The sequence below is a fragment of the Ranitomeya variabilis genome, chromosome 3 (assembly GCF_051348905.1).
Source record: "Ranitomeya variabilis isolate aRanVar5 chromosome 3, aRanVar5.hap1, whole genome shotgun sequence".
Classification (NCBI taxonomy): Eukaryota; Metazoa; Chordata; class Amphibia; order Anura; family Dendrobatidae; genus Ranitomeya; species Ranitomeya variabilis.
In genome coordinates, this window is record NC_135234.1 from 635510848 (window position 1) to 635531753 (window position 20906).

At 42.4% G+C, this 20906-nt stretch overlaps 1 protein-coding gene across 1 annotated transcript in view; it reads right to left on the reverse strand.

The window, feature by feature from the left end:
* The window catches only part of ERBB3 (erb-b2 receptor tyrosine kinase 3), an 81594-nt gene extending 68069 nt beyond the window's left edge, over positions 1–13525 (reverse strand). The window contains exon 1 of the mRNA XM_077297540.1: positions 13285–13525. Within this exon, the coding sequence (XP_077153655.1) occupies positions 13285–13360 (76 nt within the window). The 5' untranslated portion in view covers positions 13361–13525. The remainder of the gene's footprint in view (positions 1–13284) is intronic.
* Between the last annotated feature and the right edge of the window lie 7381 nt (positions 13526–20906).

The following is a 20906-nucleotide window of genomic DNA, read 5'->3' on the forward strand; positions in this document are numbered from 1 at the left end:
AAAGCTGTTTACCCACAATTTTGGAAAAGTGCCAACAATTTTGTCCGACCCATTTTGGGGGGTTTCTGCAAAATTATGTCCAATTTGCCTTTTTTCTCTGTTTTTTGTGCTGTACTAATACACCAAAGGAAATAAACATGTGTATAACAAAAACATGTGTAATTGCAATCATTTTCTGGGAGAAATACTTAGGGTATGTGCACACATTGCAGATTTCCTGCAGATCTGCAGATTTTTTTTCCGCGCATAAACGCTGCAGATCCGCAAGTGATTTACAGTGTAATGTAAATCAATGGCAAAAAAAATGCTGTGCTAATAGTGCGGAAAAATCTGCATGGAAAACGCAGCAGATTCAAAGAAGGAGCATGTCACTTCTTTGTGCAGATCTGCTGCGTTCCTGCACCCATTCCATAATAGAAATCTGCAGGGGTACAAAAAAGGAAGAAATCTGCACCAAAATCTGCAACGTGTGCACATACCGAAAAAAGGCGCAGATTCTGACCTGCGTTTTCTGCCAAGAAATGCAGAATCTGCACAGAAAATTCCATAGTCAAATCTGCGACGTGTGCACATAGCCTTAATCTTCTTGAACAATTTTACTTTCGGCCATGACTGTATATCTTCCCCATAATTGTTAAAAATAAGGGACAAGAGCATGACTAGACCTGAGGAGCACGTAAGGGTGTCCCTAGCACATAGAAGAAATTAGAAGTAGTAAAAGTCATCAAACATCTCTAAGGCTAGGTTCACATTGCGTTAGGGAAATCCGTTTAGCGCTAACGCTAGCGGATTGCGCTAACGCAATGTCTTTTTCGGGGCCGCGTTTAGGGGTCACGTTAACGTCCCCGCTAGTGCAGATCCCCGATCTGCCACAGCAGGGAACGGACCTCGGGCGCGCCGCGGACGCTGCAAGCAGCGTCCGAGGCGCGTCTCAAAAGAACGGCACATCGCTAGCGTGTGCCGAAACTGGCACGCGCTAGCGATGCGCTACAGGCGAAATTTACATTGCTGTCAATGGGTGCGCTAACGGACCCGTTGCACGGCGTTAATTGCGACATTTTCGCCGTGCAACGCTGTCCGTTAGCGATCACCCAATAACGCAATGTGAACCTAGCCTAACACCTTGGAGTCTGGAGGAAAGGAGTGGAGTCCTTGATGAGTCTACTTAAATGTTATCAATCAGCATAATGGCTGGAAGGATTAGTTATGTTTGGCTCTTAAAGGTGTTGTCTGGGACTTTAACATTGGTGGCCTATCCTTGGGATCTGATTGGTGGGCATATGACACCTGACACTCCTGCCGATCAGCTGTTCCCAGTGTTGGTCGTGGCCGGAACTGCTCAGCTACAGAGCTGAACAACGCCATTGCCTAAATAGTGAAAGCAGCCAGGTACTGCACATTCACCACCTATTCACCTGAATAGGGTGCGGATGTGCAGTACCCAGCCACAGCTACTATACAGTCGACGGAGCTCTGTCATACACCTCCATAACTGAGAAGTTCAAGAAGCCACCGACATCGAGAACAGCTATTCAGCAGGGGTGCGGATGTCACCCTCCCACCTATCAGACATTGATGGCCTTTCCTAATGATAGGCCATTAATGTTAAAGTCCCAGACAACACCTTTAAAAAGGAGGTAGGAATGGCAGGCGAGCATGATTGTCTTGCTAAAAGGTTTTGAGCCTAGGCACATGGGTTCTAGCTCAAGGAGTGCATTGACTGTAGTCACACAGGAGGTTCTCAGCGGTTTCTCCCTACCCATTGCCCTGAATTCACAGGTCTCTTGAGGGCAATACAATGTAAGATTGCGGAGCACTCCCTTTCTATGGTATTACTACTGTCATGCATCTAGTCTGGGCAGCCTGAAAGTAGCCACCAAGAAAATATGTGATTCGATATATGTCTATTGGTATGACTATTATATGACTGGTATGGGGATCGCTCTTCAGTTTGGACCCCCAAACTGCTAACATTGGTACATAGGTGACAAATAAAACAGGTTTACACATCCTCATGTAAACGACAATACCATACTGCTAGAATGATAAAGGAAATCAAGTTTTAATGAGTCGCATGCTATATGTTAATATGAAAGCAAGTGTCCACTGGGCATTCATTAAACCAGGACGTGTCCTGGTCAATAGGCTGAAAATGTTAGTACCAAGAGAGCACGTAGAAAATCAAGAGAAAATACAAATGTGTAAGTCAGGTCACGGTCCAGGGTGAAAATACCAGGAGAAAGCGTATCAAAGCAAAAGGACAAGACAAAGGGATAGTTAGAACACGGTTCAAGGGTCAGGGAGCAGAAGATCAGAACAGGCAAACAGCTCAGTTAAATAGCTTGCGCAATCTCCATAACAGAGAACACCCAGAGAAAGTCCTGCAACTCCCAGTCTCAGATTGCACAGCCGAGCTGTGAATCAAAACTCCAACAGCTCAGCATGCCCATCAAAAGATTGGACAGCCGAGCTTTCAATCAAAACACTGACAACTCAACATGACCCAGTTTCCGTAGGACAACAATACACATACAACGTCCAACCCCACTGCCCACCAAGAACACGGTAAATGCTCTGGATTTAGATAGGATAAGGTATGTTAGCAGTATGCTCTGGAACGCTTATCATGAAAATGCTAACTTCTGTTACCATGATACCTATGTAGAGATGTTAGCAGTTGGAGGCAGTCAAAACTGTTAACAAATTCCTTTAAACAAAGTGAAATGGCAACCAACTAAAGCCAGCATTCCTCCTACTATTTCCAGAATTCAGGTAGATATTTTTCTGCAATTAGACTGCAAATAGAAGTCTTTCAATCATGTATAACAAAAATAATGCTTATGTTAGTTATAAAGAAAAGCATTAAAAAAATCTAAGTTGAGTGTTTTTGGTTCTGTGCACGATCCAATCAGACCACACAGTTCTGTTATGTTCCTTTACACTTGATACAGAAATGTGTGGGCTATTGCTTTAGAGGTTACTGTTTCCAAAGAGCCCTTTATTCCAATGCTTCAGTGCAAATGTGATTTAGCACTTTCCTAAAGGATCAAAGCCTTTTTTATTGAGTAGATCAAGTTTCCCACCATTGGTTTGCCATGCACATCAGAACAAAGCAGAAGCATGCAGTGATCCCAGTGCCCCACTTATCATAAGGTCAGACATAGCCGGGTATACGCTAGCTATAATGTCATCAGAAAGATTTGCATAGTTTCCTGTTGGCTGCACAACTTGTCCTTACAAATTCCTTCAAAGACTTGTGCTGTTTGCTTTATATCCATTGATGTAATCAAATACGTCTCCTATTTTAGAATTGTGAAATATTCTGCCACCCAGAGTCTATGCCACCCCGGCTCAATAGTGCACCCTCAGATTGAATTTTTCTGTATCATCTAGCATGTGACAGTGAGAACCCGCTACATGTACTCACACATACCTGCGCTTCTACATCGTCCTGTTCTCACTTATCTCTCTTTAGTTCCAAACCAAATCCCAGTATATTTACATACATTATCACATGGATTTTTCATATTTATTGACGGTGTATCATAAAGTTGTTAAACAGTATAAGCTTCTGTTTCCTGCAGCAGCATGGCTATTATTAATTCCAGAACCATGACAGCTTTGACATATCAGTTGTGTAGCGACTCCTAAAACATCCCATTGAGTTATAGTGGTCAGATTTTTATACAAGAAATAGTATTCATTTTCTCAGATTTCCTGTTGCTCTAACAGTCTGAACAAGAGAAAAATAGCACACATCAATCTAAGCTTAAAGCGATCATATACACTGGCTCTGAAAAGTGACTATATATTTGTTATTTATAGTCATCCCACCTGGTGTTCCCCCATTTCCCTTTCATTGCCTCCTCTGATAAAACGATTTAGCAATGCAACAATCCAGAGGTTCTATTCTGAATCTCTCTGACTCCAAATATAGACTAAATTCAGCAAAAGTCAGTCCTAAATCATAGATTAAAACTTAACATTTAATATGCATACCTAAAAAAACATGAATAATACATAAAGTGCTCGTGATTCACAGTATAGTGGATAAAAAATGGCACAATCTCACCCAATTTGCTGTTTACTGGTACTCAGGATTTTCCTCCAATATCATAGTGTCCGAGACCAGAAGATGGGGAGAAAGGACATGAAGACCAAAAACGATGGCGGGGGGAGGGGAGGAAATACACGGGGGCCTATTTACCCTGTCGTGCCCTCTGCAACCAACTCCCGCCCTTACAAGGGCAGTACCCAAGTGTGAGCCTGTTTTGTGATGCCTTTTTGTGATGTTTTTTTATGCTTCCCTACGCGTTTCCTCTCCCATTGGGTAGATTCATCAGGGGAATATAAAGAATTGTGGGATATTCTATTTAGAACGAGTGCCACTCCATCGGGAGATGGCTACTATGTGTCCGATGCACCTAGTTTCTGGTGGGTACAAATATTTAGCCTGACTTGGGGACTGCCCTTGTCAGGGCAGGAGCAACACAGGGGCACGACTGGGGTAGAATAGTAACCATTTCTCCCTCCCCCTTCCAAGCATCAGCAAGCTCCTGCCAGGAACAAACAACGGATTTGGTGAGACAAAACCATTTTTTTCGTGAGCACTGGTATTTATGCACTGTTTGCACTTTATCACAGTTATTGTCCATAAAAATGTTTTTATACTAATAGCATTAAAGGTTATGTTTTAACTCTATTCATAAGGTATTCTCTTGGCTATCTATATACTGTTTACTAGAGAACTTTTGAAGTGTCCTGATTGGATACATCTTGTATTTTTTGGCTTGCCTCACTTTTAACAGCAGTAGCTTCTTCTGCAGGCGTTGAAAGAATATTCTCTTCCTTTGGACTCATTCATTCTAAATTGAGAAATCGGTTGGGACCCAATAAAGCAGGAAAGCTTGTTTTTCTTTTCCAGATTATGAATAGGAACAAAGAAGAAGATGATGATGATGAAGATGACGACAAGTGAGCTACAGAGGACAGCAGGGACAGTAGTATTTAAGTTTTTCATGTGTCGGCTGGGCTGACAGTCTAAGTTTCTTAAAATATATATATATTTTGTTTAGCCAAATTAGTTAACAAACATGGATGTTTGTTTAAGCAAATAACTTATGCTGTAATGTTATTGTTTCAGTTAAATAAATCTATTTAAATTGTTATTAAAGGTCAGGATTATTTTTCTCCTTCCTAAGTACAACAGAACAGTGGTGTCCAAATATGAATGATTAACCCATTAAACTGGGGAGAAAAAAGTAATATAAAAAGTGATTCTAAAAATCTTCATCTACTTGCATGTTAAAGTAGCAAGAACTAGTTTAGGTAGAAACTTTGATTTAAATCAATGATTTAAATCAAGTTTTACTGACTAGTGATTTAAATCGTGATTTAAATTGTGATTTAAATCAGTTAGATTTAAATCAAATCCACCCTGAAACTGGACAATAAAGAAACAAGGCAGAAGAAGAATCAACGCCTTTTTGTGCTGGATAAGGATGTTATCAATATCATGGAAGGCAAAAAGAACAAACAAATCAATTTTGTAACAAATCAAGCCAGACACTAGAGAAGAACATCATGGTCAGAAGAATAGAGGGAACAAGGCAAAGGTGAAGACCAGCAATCCAATGGTTTAATACTATCAAGATAATGGCAGTGAAGACCCTGGTGGACCTATCTAGGCTTTCACAAAATCAAACTTCCTACAAATCGCGATGAGCTGGTGACGAGTCACCATGGCTTGAGATCGAGTCGAAGGCAGTTAAAAAAAAAGTTCTCACCCCTGCACAAAGGCTGCTGTAAAGGTTATGCAAATATCATGCAAAGGTTAGTGATTTCATGATGCCCTTCATTTCTACATTTATAAAGACAAAGAAGACATAGAAGCAGGTACCTAAAACTAAAAACTCTTCAGATATAGCAGTCTACATTTAATGCACCTTGAATCCGAGCCTTTAAGTCTCTGGAGATCCATCAACCAAAAGAGAGTGCATGGCCCAAGGTCACAGAAAACATCTAGTCAGCGTCTAACCTGTTCCACCTGCTACATAAAGGCGTCTATGACTGCAGCTCAGACCAGTAACTGAAGGGCAATAGAAATGCAGTCTTGTTCTAGGGCACTTGTCATCCAGATTCCAATAGTGCAAAAGGTAAATGCTGCAAATGGAGTAATAAAACTGTAAATACCTACAAGAAAATGTCTACAACTGAAACAACTCTCTCCACAATTGGCTTATAAGTGCATAACAGGTTTTAACACTATGGCAATTTTTCAATATTGTAGTCTACATCATATGAAGGTCCAGGTTATTACGCCATGAGAGCTGTGACTGTATCTGTCCTTCACTCTATGATAGACAAGGAGCTGTTATTAAATTGGGACAAGACTCACAGTATTGTACTATGCTGAAACAATAATGGGCTATTCTCTGGTGTCCTGTCTGCCCTTGAATGGAAGAACGGTTATTTTTGGAATTTTGGAATATTCACTCTTGTATTTTGGATGTTGATCCAACACAGTTAATAACAGTATATGCTAACAACTCCTAATTAATTTTGCTCAGCCTTATTTTGTATATACAGGACGTGATAACATAGCATTGACTATTTTCATCTAAATATATATTAAGTAACAAACTCTGTATGTAAGCAAATCAGAAAAAAAAGTAATTGACTTATCGCATAATATATTATATGCTCTCTTCAATAAACTTTATATATACAATTCCAGGTAACACTTTTAACTCTTATTACCTTTAAAGGCATAGCAAGATGGTTTATTTAATGGGTAACAAATATAAAAGGTACTGAGTGTGTCCTGAAAACTTAAAAACTTATTACACTGGTGACACTTAGGATAAGTGAACATGATGCCTGAAAAAGACCAAGAAAAAAATGAATATAATGCACCGCAATGTAAAAACGACATTGCTGTGCACATGTTCAGTTATTTGTTACTTACACTAAACACTTCAGAGTTGGGAAACAATGAAATAGTTAAAGTAGCACGTTCATTCTTCAGGCTGCTATGTTTGGAAAACACCAGCTCTTTATAGTTGTGAGTACAGAGTTAAGGCGCTGCCAAAAAACGATGACAAAACTGCCAGAGAAGCCTCTTCAGAAAATAAAAGGCTGCTCTGCTGTCTGAATAAAGACGTTTGCACAGCACACTGAGTTCAGTGTGGAGATTTTGGACTGGAAATAGAGATGGGCGACTGTGCTCAGATAAGGTGTTATCCGAGCACGCTTGTGGGCTAATAGAGTGTCTTCAGCATGCTCGAAAAGTATGTTTGAGTCGCAGTGGCTGCATGTCCTGCGGCTGTTTGACAAGCTGTTAGATCTCTGCATGTGTTGCGGCCATGGAACACACGCGAGACATGAAGCCATGGAGACTCGATCATAGTATTCAAGCACACCGAAGATACTCTATAAGAACACGAGCTTGCACCAATAACACCTTATCCGAGCACGCTCGCTCATCACTAATTGAAAGCTATGTAGAAATTCTCCACATCTTTCTAAAAAGTGCAGAAATCCTCATAAACCTGGGAGTTTCTGCTCATTTTCTCCTCCAAAAACAAGCAAAAAATACACCAAAGCTTTCACACCACAATTCTGTCATACAAGCTTGGAAAAGTCGCAAGATTTAGGCGCGACCCAGAGTTGTGCCTTCATTTTGGCATCTGCACGCTAGTTTCTTCCAGACTCACTGAAATAGGCAGAGCAGGAGGGGGATGAGGATGCGGCAGAGGTGTAACGGCATGCCCCGTCTAATTCACCACGAAATGTGGCATTCCCTAGAAAAATGGAAAACTCAATCCAGTACCTGACTGCAGTGAGATTTCTGGCGTGGCGCATGGAGCCGCACACCAATTGTCAGACGCCCCAGATTTCTGAAGACGTGTGCACCTCTTCATGAATCAGGAGCATCTGACTCCAGTACGCACCCTCATCAAGATCGGTGTGAACATCATCGACTATTGTCGATGGGCCTCGACTTTGGCTGTAAATGCACAATATTTAACACATTTTAATACCAATTCTAGCATCTAGTTTACTACCTATTCGTTATGTATTTAGACACTTTTTGTGCCTCAATTGACAAGGTGGTGTCTTAGTAGACAAAAAGGGAAACACGTGGGTCAAACTGTGCATGGTGTGAGGAGAGACAAAGGTGTCTAAAAATGCACTAAATATTCTGAATGAGCAAGATAAATTGGGACATTTTTGGACTAAGTATTTGCCAGTAAATTGCCCCATTATGTTCTGGAAAGACTACAACTGCCTTATGCCGGTGATTGGTGTAGTTTCCAGCAGACGACTCTGTCAACCAGAAATGTCAAAGCTTAGCACTATACTGTAGTGTAAAACAGATTTCTCCCCAGAGGAAGTAATGGAATATCACTAGATAGCTGGACATCCACTGACAATGAAGGGACCACATCTTTAATTAAAGGGCTTGTCCACAATTGGAGACAATATATTATTTTTTTTACTCACGTGCATGTAATTGGGGCTAAAGATAATTATTTCAATTGGAATTAAATAAAACTTTTGCAGCTTTTGCTTTCTACAGCCTCTGTGTTGCATTGTCTATTGTTGGCTGCAGAATGAGTCAACTGAGAATCCAGCAGTCAGCCAGCTGTAATAGCTTGAGAGAGCGTGTGAGCGCCTCTCAGCTTTTTATGACCACAGATCACATCAAAGTTAATTGAATAAGACAACAAAAAGCTCTGGAAAAGCAAAACGGTGCAAAACTATAGTAATTATACCCAATTGCAAAACATTTTAGGCCCCAAACACAGGCATTTAAAGGAGTTGTAACACAAACAAAAATATATTTTAATCAACAGATCTTGAAATAATAATAAGTTCCACAAATGGATGTGTTTAAAAAAAAATGTTCCTGTGCTGAGATAATCTTATAAATGTGCCCCTGCTGTGTACTGTTTAATGGCTGTGTCTGACCGTACAGCTCCTGGGCAGGGGAGGAAGGAAAAGAAGAGAATACAGACAGGACAGCTGGGGATCTCAAGTAAGTAACAACATTTAAAGTAATACAATAATTAAAGCAAAATAATAACGACCCTGCCCGTAAGAGCTTACAATCTACAATGAGGTGGGGGAAGACACAAAGTACTGGGGCTTATTTACAATGATGGTCCAGCCATCTTGAGGGAATGGGGATGGATAAAGGCTGTATGAGCTGGTCACCAGCCATTTTTTGTGGTGCTGTTGGGTGCGGTGGAGTTTGATGGAGGGTTATTCTCAGATAGATAGTGAATGGGCTACACATACACATAAAAGGACTTTGATTAGGGAACACAGGCCGCTCTGAACAGATGTGTTTTGAGGGTGCGCCTAAAGCTGTGTAAGTTGTGGTTAGTCCTAATTTTTTGGGGTAGAGCATTCCAGAGGATTGGCGCAACGCAGGAGAAGTCTTGGAGCCGGAGTGGGAGGTGCGGATTAGTTAGTACTACACATTACTTTTGTCTCGTCGTTCTGGGGGTCCCTTGGTATCAGAACCCCCTCTACCACAACCGACCAATAGCCATATCCGTGTGTTATCATTTCTTATCATGGGACTTTAGAGGATGGATAAAAGTGACAAAATATATTTTCATTATTGATAAATGTGCCCTGGCTGGAAAGCTGGAAATGAATAAAAGATCACTTTGGGAACGCTGACTGCCATAAAACCAGAAGTAATTTGCATCATAAATGCTTTGCATAAGAAATACACAGGAAAACAGATGATGTTTCTGGAAATCTCATACCTGGCACTTTGCTGACATATAATATATTCAGATACACAAGCGATACCGTTCAACAAACACACGGACATAATCCTGATAGAAGTGCCGCCCTACTTTCAGCTCTTGGCAAAGATGCCCAAAATTATTGGTAGTAAACTTTTAATCTTAAGGTGCCGAACACATATAAGGAATGACATCCAAGCCTGCTGATGGGAGAAGACAATTGTTCTATGGGTTTAGGGTTATTCTGATTTTCCCTTAATATTATCTATGGATTAGGCATGTTCGATTTCAACATGCCCAATCTTGTGTTCTCATTAGAGATAAGCTGATGCTATAGGTGAATTACAATAAAAAAAACACATGCAAGCTTCGCCAAACTGAGCATGCATGTGTACTAGGTCAAAACAGCCAACAAAGGTGCATGGCCAACGCCACCGTCATATGGGCCAACGCCACCCTCATATGGGCCAACGCCACCCTCATATGGGCCACCACCAGCACTTGGTAAGAACAAGTGACCCTGTGGTTAAACATTTCAGCCCTCACTGAAATCCTGCATATAACTCAATGATGTACTTGTTGTACGCCATTGTTCAAGGCCACATAGTAAAGCGCTTTATCAATATGCTATGATTGTCCGCCTCTCTCTAAGCGATAAGGAATGAAAGAAATGAATGTGTTGCAGTACTGGGCATTCTGGAATATCTGCTCTTCAAGGCATCAAAGAGTTTTTCTATCAAGCATTTCGATCTACAACCGGTGGCCCCAAACACATTGCTGAACATGATAGAAGAGAACAAGTAAAAAATTAATTAAGAAATAAATACATTTAATTTATAAAACGTGCATCAAATTCCCAAGTTGTGTGTACAATTCTCACTAAAACAGGTGTCACCAATATCACAGAATACGTAGAATAAAAATATAACTGACCAAATATTCACCAAGTTCAACTGTATTTCTGCGGGAAAACTCTGGGGATGTCGTGTGCCCCGATCCATGTAAAAACAAAAATGTATCTGAGATGTTTATTTCCCTTTATGCACAAGCACTGCACGACAGATCTGATGTGTCTGTTACATATGGAAAGTGTGTGATAGATAATAGATAGATAATAGATAGATAATAGATAGATAGATATAGGATAGATAGATGATAGCTAGATAGATAGCTAGATAGATAGATAGATGAATCTAGATAGATAATAGACAGATAGATCTATAGATGGATGGATGATAGATGGGTTTAGACAGAGTTGCTTCCATTTCTTTTTTTTTTTTTTAGACAGTAGGGATTGTCACTTTATCACATAATGGGACAGTGATCCTCCTCCTTTACAGCCCCTTGGTCCAGCAGATCAGAACAATACGGATCGTATTTACCAAACAGCAATAGATCACACGGTGCTTTGGGGCTTGTTCAGGGTTTTTATTTAGCAAATATGCACAGCTCCGTATATATAAGTGTTATCAGCGGTAGGGACAGGTGCAGTGTATACAGTATACAGTATATATATCTACTCCTCTCCTCCCAGCGATCGTCAGGTGCAGTATATACAGTATATAATCTATATACAAGAAAACCAAAACAAATTTGATGAAGGGTACAATATAGAAAAACCAAAAAGAAAAAAAACCCTTAAAAAATACTTTTAATATATATCTATTAAAAGTATTTTTAAGGGTTTTTTTTCTTTTTGGTTTTTCTATAATCTATATACTCCAGTCCTCCCAGCGATCGTCAGGTGCAGTATATACAGTATATAATCTATATGCACCGCTCCTACCAGCGATCGTCAGGTGCAGTATATACAGTATATAACCTATATACTCCAGTCCTCCCAGCGATCGTCAGGTGCAGTATATACAGTATATAATCTATATGCACCGCTCCTCCCAGCGATCGTCAGGTGCAGTATATACAGTATACATATTCTATATACTCCTCTCCTCCTAGCGATCGTCAGGTGCAGTATATACAGTATATAACCTATATACTCCAGTCCTCCCAGCGATCGTCAGGTGCAGTATATACAGTATACATATTCTATATACTCCTCTCCTCCTAGCGATCGTCAGGTGCAGTATATACAGTATACATATTCTATATACTCCTCTCCTCCCAGCGATCGTCAGGTGCAGTATATACAGTATATAATCTATATACTCCAGTCCTCCCAGCGATCGTCAGGTGCAGTATATACAGTATACATATTCTATATACTCCTCTCCTCCCAGCGATCGCCAGGTGCAGTATATATACATGCTATATATTCTATATACTCCTCTCCTCCCAGCGATCGTCAGGTGCAGTATATACTGTATATATTCTATATACTCCTCTCCCAGTGATCGTCAGGTGCAGTATATACAGTATATAATCTATATACTCCTCTCCTCCCAGCGATCGTCAGGTGCAGTATATATACATGCTATATATTCTATATACTCCTCTCCTCCCAGCGATCGCCAGGTGCAGTATATATACATGCTATATATTCTATATACTCCTCTCCTCCCAGCGATCGCCAGGTGCAGTATATACTGTATATATTCTATATACTCCTCTCCTCCCAGCGATCGCCAGGTGCAGTATATATACATGCTATATATTCTATATACTCCTCTCCTCCCAGCGATCGTCAGGTGCAGTATATACAGTATACATATTCTACAGTATATACTCTCCTCCCAGCGATCGTCAGGTGCAGTATATATACATGCTATATATTCTATATACTCCTCTCCTCCCAGCGATCGTCAGGTGCAGTACAGTATATCTATATATACTCCTCTCCTCCCAGCGATCGTCAGGTGCAGTACAGTATATCTATATATACTCCTCTCCTCCCAGCGATCGTCAGGTGCAGTACAGTATATCTATATATACTCCTCTCCTCCCAGCGATCGTCAGGTGCAGTACAGTATATCTATATATACTCCTCTCCTCCCAGCGATCGTCAGGTGCAGTACAGTATATCTATATATACTCCTCTCCTCCCAGCGATCGTCAGGTGCAGTACAGTATATCTATATATACTCCTCTCCTCCCAGCGATCGTCAGGTGCAGTACAGTATATCTATATATACTCCTCTCCTCCCAGCGATCGTCAGGTGCAGTGTATACAGTATATATATATATCACTATATACTCTTCTCCTCCCAGCGATCGTCAGGTGCCCGTGCCCAGCAGCCAGTCTGCCAGCCTCCATGCACCCCGCACAGATCGCAGCCTGCACCTTTAATAAGACACACCTTCCGAAACTGCCTCACACAATGCTGCTGGGTCAGAGGAGCAAATTGCGAAAACAATCGCACGAGAAGTCTCGGAGGAGAGAACAGGTTCCACAGCCACGATCACAGCTCTGCCCACTCCGTGCCCACGGCGTGACCTCAGCCTGGCAGGAGCCGGCTCCGCTCAGCACACGGGTCACCCAGAGGTCCCTCCTCGCCAGTCACGTGCCATTAGCCAGAACTCCTAGCGACTGTTGGGGGGAAATGTCGCTGTAAATGTCGCTTACCGTTCTGCCCGGTGACAAATCCCATGACAAGATACAGGAGAACTAAGAGAGTCCATCTCCTCGCCAAGCGCTCCATCCCTGGTACTGACAGCAGGGTTACAAGTGACCCGTGGACATGACACGCGTGGAGCAGAAGAGCCGCGTGTGCAGCAGTGTAGTGTCCTGGTAGGGAGCCCGGTACAGCGGCGGCGGCGGCCGGGACACAGCGCAGAATGTGACAGCACTTGTCTCCTCCACATTCCTCATCCCAGAGAAAGTCGCTCAGACCACGCCCACAGCTCTCCGGATTGGCTGGGAGCAGACAGCGGCTTCAACTCGCAGCTCTCACCTGCTGCCCGCACTACCTGCGTGACGTCACCAGGTGCAGCTGCGCGTATTGCTCCAGAGCAGGTACCGGCTCCGCTCGGTGACGTCACTGCGCGGGAAAATTTATAGCAAATGAGCTAGAGAACATGAGGCCCAATAGGTGCAAGTGAACAAAAAAAGAATTAGACACAAATAAAAAAAATCAGTGAAAAATAATAGAAACTGGAGAAAAAACAGGAACAAATGCAGTAATTCGTCAAACACTATGGGTGCAATTGTTCATTTGTGACTTCTTAAAGTCACCTTTTTTTTGTTGTGGTGTTTCTGGACGTTTTTTTTTCGTCACAAGCCCGCAGATGGTCCAAGAATTTGGAGCAAAATAAAAAATGTTCTTTATTTGTGTCCTTAATCATTTCCTTTACGACTTTTCAGCACCAAATATCGCAAATCCTTAACAAAATACAAAAATTTACCAAACTGAAAACTCCAGAAATCTTGTTCCAGGGTGACTGGAGTGAGATGCTCCAAAAATTGCAACATTTGGTAAAAGTTGTATTTCATGAACTTTTCTAAAACATCTGGATAAGCAAAATTGTTGAGGAAGTAAAAAAAGAAAGATCTTATAAAGTACCCAAACATACAGAGTCTAAGGAATTGTATTTAGCAACAGCATGGTCACCTGCTGATGCACCCACTATACCCACTGTACCCACTATGCCCATTATACTCAATATGCCCACTGTGCCCACTATAGCCATTATACTCAATATGCCCACTGTACCCACTATAGCCATTATACTCAATATGCCCACTGTACCCACTATAGCCATTATGCCTACTATAGCAGGTGTCCAGACCTGAACTCAGTGGTTTCATATATGCCTAGCGAGGTTGTTGAGTTCAGGTCAGTAGACACATCGCAATGTTCGTACATCTTGGTCCATACTCGGATATTGAATGTTGGGCAGGAAAAAAAAGCAATAAAGGGGTTGTCCAGGCAGAAAATATAGATGGCCTATCCAAAGGATGTGGCCTATTCTATGTTCAATATGACCCGTGCTGCAGTATTTGAGACCGGACTCTACACCCTGAATTAAGATGACTGAGTAGCCCTGTCACCTATGTTTACATCCAGCGGCCACCGGAGCTGTTTTCAGCAGATCAGCGAGGGGTGCCAGGTGTTGGACACCCAGTGATCTCATACACATGTTCTCTGCATTATCATCGTGAACGAACACTTTTTAAGATAGTCATGCAATCTAAACAGCCTCTCTTCTCTGTCAATTCCTTCACTGGTTCCCCATTGCTCAAGTTAAAAACCCTAACAATGGCATATGAAGCCACCCATAACCTGTCTCATCCATACATCTGTGACCTCGTCTTCCGGTACTTTCCTGCACGCAACCTCCGATCCTCACAAGATCTCCTTCTCTACTCCCCTCTTATCTCCTCTTCCCACAATCGCATACAAGACTTCTCCCGTGCTTCCCCCCTACTCTGGAACTCTCTACCTCAACACATCAGACTCTCACCTACCATCGAAACCTTCAAAAAGAGCCTGAAGACCCACCTCTTCCGACAAGCCTACAACCTGTAGTAACCACCGATGCATGACCAGCTCTATCCTCACCTACTGTATCCTCACCCATCCCTTGTAGATTGTGATCCTTCGCGGGCAGGGTCCTCTCTCCTCCTGTACCAGTTGTGACTTGTATTGTATAAGATTATTGTACCTGTTTTTTTATTATGTATACCCCTTTTTACATGTAAAATGCCATGGAGTAAATGGCTCTATAATATTTAATAGTAATAATAATAAGACCCATTGTAATCTATGATGCTATTCACAAGTATCTTTTTTCACGGATTGTGTGTCTATGCAAAACTCACAGAGAAATGTCAATTTTTTTTACAGTATCATGGATTAAAAAAGCTAGTACAAGTCTATGGGTCCATGAAAAATACAGCACACGGATGGTAGCGCTGCGCCATTCCTGTACTTTACATATTTAACATTGCAAAGTTTAGGAGAAGCTTTGTAATTTATCCATATGTGACAAACACTGGTGACACACTGAAGGTAAAAACGGACAACACTGACATCACACTGATGGCACACTGATCCAAAGCACTGATGACACCGGGACCATTTTTTCACGTATGTGGTTAAACACAGATGTGTCAATGAGGCCTCAAAGTGTTTAGTTTGCTACTTTGGTCTGTAACATTTGGATATACGTGACTCTCAATTGTACAATAGGCTTGTGACCATCACTAAGAAGGGCCAAAATTAATAAAAATGATCCAAATGTGACATAAGGTTTTTTTACATAGAATATGGGGGCTAGTCGTCACAATTCTGCTTAGCAGATTGACAATTGTACAAATTGTCTTCTGCAGCAAGAAGTGGTGAAATAAATCATTCTGTAGTAACCCTCTGTTTGCCTAGACTAATGTTTCAAATTTGTGAACACAAAAGGATTATTGATTAAACAGGAAAGGAATTTAGTTTTACATTCTTCTTTATTTGTGAAACTGTGCCCAGGTGCCACCAGTGACTGGACCCTTTTCTAGTTTTGTATATTGTAGAAAGACTTACAGGGGATATCCAAGACTCATATATTGAAGACCTATCCGTAAATCATCAATATGAAAATGGTGAGGGTCTGACATCTGGTAACCACACTGATCAGCTGATATCTGCTCTTGAAGTGAGTGGATAAACGCAATATATGGAGCCGAGCACTGTAGCCCCATATATAATTTAGTGGCCACTGACAAATACTGGCCAATAATCTGATGTGTATGGTGAGGTCCTTCCTTTAGCTTCACTTATTAGTTAAAGATAAACATTTCAAGACCCATTTCAAGATTCATGATTTTAAAATTTTTTAAGCCACTTTTCTTTTTTGGTCCTGTGGTATTAGTTGGCGTTTTTGGTGCCAAATTATTCAAAATGGCACACACAATTCCTGAATTTGACTCAAAATAAAAATTCTAAAATAAAAAAAAAAATCTAAATTTTCTTTGTTTTAACTTCTGGTACCCAGTATATCATTAAAATGAGAATAGAATTAGTCACCGTCTGCAAAATATTGTCACTTCTATGAAAACTCTGTCCCCAACAGTGTTTCACCAATAATTTGGGGGTGCCTCATAGCTTGAGAAGAACCTGTGTTACACAACCAATCCCTAAAAACATGTCTATTAGGCCGGTTTCACATGTCAGTGGCTCCGGTACGTGAGGTGACAGTTGCTCACGTACCGGAGCCACTGACACACGTAGACCCATTAAAATCAATGCATCTGTGCAGATGTCATTGATTTTTTGCAGACCGTGTCTCCGGGTGCCAAACACGGAGACATGTCAGTGTTCGTGGGAGCGCACGTATTACACGGACCCATTAAAGTCAATGGGTCCGTGTAAAGCACGGACCGCACACGGACGTTCTCCGTGTGGCGTGCAGGAGACAGCGCTACAGTAAGCGCTGTCCCCCCACATGGTGCTGAAGCCGCCATTCATATCTTCCCTGCAGCAGCGTTTGCTGCATAGAAGATATGAATAATAGTGTTTAAAAGAAAGATCTATCTGTCCTCCGCCCTCCCACCCCCTGTGCGCCCCCCCCCCCTGTGCGCCCCCCCCCGCTGTTCTGAAAATACTCACCCGCTTCCCTCGTTGGCTGTCGCTGCTTCCTGTCCTGGCCGCACCTTCTACTGTATGCGGTCACGTGGGGCCGCCGATTAGAGTCATGAATATGTGGCTCCACCTCCCATAGGGGTGGAGCCGCCTATTTATGACTGTAAATGAGCGGCCCCACAAGACCGCATACAGTAGAAGGTGCGGCCAGGACAGGAAGCAGCGACAGCCAACGAGGGAAGCGGGTGAGTATTTTCTGAACAGCGGGGGGGCGCACAGGGGGTGGGAGGGTGGCGGACAGATAGATCTTTCTTTTAAACACTATGTAATATAGTAAAGCACGGCACTCTGGGTATCTGGGAGGTGCTCAAGTTAGGTATCCAACCCGTATAACATCAATGAAAATATACTTGGCACTCAGGAGAACTTTGTAGTGAAGAAAAACATCATTTATTCAGTGCATCCAGTTCAACATGAACGTTTTCGGTCCCAACATAGGACCTTCATCAGACAGGATTTTTGAGTACTGTAATACATATATACAAAAATACAAAAGAATATTTTTAGCGACAGAAATTCATGATGCACATTAGTGATACAATTCAAGATTCTCAACAACAAACAACAATTGTTTGCACATTGCACATGCACATTGTATCACTAATGTGCATCATGAATTTCTGTCGCTAAAAATATTCTTTTGTATTTTTGTATATATGTATTACAGTACTCAAAAATCCTGTCTGATGAAGGTCCTATGTTGGGACCAAAAACGTTCATGTTGAACTGGATGCACTGAATAAATGATGTTTTTCTTCACTACAAAGTTCTCCTGAGTGCCAAGTATATTTTCATTGATTTCTTTTAAACACTATTATTCATATCTTCTATGCAGCAAACGCTGCTGCAGAGAAGATATGAATCGCGGATTCAGCACCAGATGCTGGTACGTGTGGTACCCAGCACGGTGCGTGTGGTACCCAGTGGGCACACGGGCGGCACACGTGTGCCACACTGATGTACACCAGAAACGTAGGGGCACACGGACACGGATAATTCCGGTACCGATTGATTATCTGGACGTGTGAGACTGCCCTTACTATACATCCCTACATTTTATTTTAATCTAATTACGCTTTATTATTATTTCATAGGACTTACTACCGTAACATATAACATAAAACCAGCATATGAATTCCCAGATCTAAACAATGCATCCAGAAGTGCTTAACACAACTTGATACATTAGAGGTAAAATAAGGGGGGTTAGCATGTATCAATCAAATTAAATGGAATTAAACAGGTACAGCCAAAGAGGAGGAAGCTCATACTTTCCAACTATAAATTATTTTGTTTCTGCTCTGAAGGTTGTGTGCTAGGGAATATTTCTAATGGAAATGAGTATTAATCTTCCCACATAGATCTTTAATCGAGGGGATAGAAAGGTATTTCCACTTTGCAATTCAACATTGCCTAGCCGAGGGAAGAATACAAGCTACCACCCATCTGAGATCATATGGGATTTCATCAATTCCAATGTACAACACTGCCAAGGCAGGACCAGGCACAAGTTGAACCTCCCTAATTGAAGAGATCAAGCTAAAGACTAGGGACCAAAAGATCCCAGTGCTTGGGCAGAACCACCAAACATGACTAAGTGTGCCTATTTGGGAACAACCTTTCCAACATTGGTCAGAATAATTGGGTATACAATGGGCCAATTTAAAAGGTGAGAGATACCATCTGATATGAATCTTGTTCAACTGTTCAAGATGATTAATACAGGAGGTCTTTTGTGCCCAATAAATAGTATTATGCCATTTTTGTAGCAGTACAGAGATAGATAGATAGATCAGATTCCTTCCTTATGATATGTTCCCACGGTCAGTAAATGCTGCGGGTTGGACGCTGCATACATCTGGAGTGCCCCCACTGCCGCAGGGCCGAGGGGCACCCGGTACCGGGCCTCTGCGTCTCAGTCCTGGGGTTGTCACGGTGGCTAGGCCCAGTCCGTGACCCTGCTGAGGGGCGTCCAGTGAAAGTTGAGAATGTGATGATGTTGTGGTGCGGTGTAGGTCGCGGTGAATAACGAGGACACCAGGTTGCAGTCTCTTTACCTCTTTACTGAAGGCTTCAGGATCCTCAGTCCGGAATACGGTTAACCGGGCTACCTTAGTCCGGCCGGTCCGATGGCACCTCCAGAGTTCCCTTTGCAGGTGGAAATCTGTGCCTACCTTCTAGCGCTTGTGTGTTGTAGTCCTTCCCTGCTGTGCTTACAGGATAGTCCTCACAACTGTCTGTTTCTGAAGTTCCCTCACAACTCGATTATGATGTTCTTCGTCCCCCCAGATGATATGGCTAGGACGCACCCATATGACGGGTGGGCTTGGAGTTCTTCCGGGACCCTAGAGTCGCCCCTCTCCCAATGTTGCCCCCTGTGTCTGCTTAGGTGATTTTGGGTGAGACAGCCCGCCTAGAACTGACTGTCCTGCCGTAGGTTTGAAGTAAGGCCTGGAGCTCAATACTTCCTCGGCGTTTCCAGCCACCGGCTACGCGCCTCAGTAGGATGTTGCCTCGTCTTACAGCACGACTCCTACTGGTGTTTCTCCTTGTTGCGTTGATCTCGTTTCTCACTCTTCACAATAAACCTCGCTTCTTGTCCTTTCTTGGGGTACCGCCGCACTGAAGTGCAGGCGCGGTCCCGTAACGTTCTTTCTGTTCGCTAGGCCTCTGTCAGGATCCCACCCCTGACAGGGACCCCCCTGAATCTTCCCCTGCAACACCCTCTGCCACAGGATGTTGCCTGGTTCCAACCCAGTCAGCTTCCTCCCTAACTTCCTATCTAACCCCCAGTTTTACCAGATTGTGAGGAGTGGCCTAATACATAGCACCCTTAGCTCCCCCTGGAGGCCAGACTGTGAAGTGTATTGTTGTCTGTGATACCTGGTCAGGTGAACTCCTTCAGTGCCATCAGACGTACCATAGCCCCCCTTAGCGGCGGAGCATCAGTACTGCAACGACCAGGACTCTGGGGCGCTGCACATCCACAGTGTCCAACCTGCAGCGTCCAGATGTTACAGCATAGTGGATGAGATTTCAAGAAATCCCATGTCCACTATGTGTGCACAGACGCCCGTGGCTTCCCTGCGAAGACGGACATGCGGTGCATCCTTCCAGACCGCAGCATGTCTATTTATTTTGCGGAGACGCGAGCCTCCGCAAGATAAATTTCACAATTTATAGGATGCAGTGATTCCTCACGGTTCAATGAAGACATGCGGAATCACCTGCATTCTAAAGCCGGCAGCGCTTTGGATGGAGCAGACATGTGCTGTGTCCAAAGTGCTGCCAATTACTGACCATGTGCACTCGGCCTAGCTATATAAGATGGTTTTGACTCTTCAGGTGAACAATTTATAATTTTATAAATAAGAGATAAACCTTTAGTCGCAGGGTTCTCTTTAAATAAAAAACGCTGTTAAGGAAATAAGTATATTATTTCTAGAAAAAGAGCATAAGGCTAGAAAATGCCTAATTTGCAGATATTGGTAAAAACAATTTAGGCAATACCTATTTATAAGGATATGATAAGGGATAAGTAACAAATCCTTAAAAATATCTCTAATTTCCATTACTCCATGTGAGGAAGCTGGAGGTCCAGGTGGAGAATAAATATGAA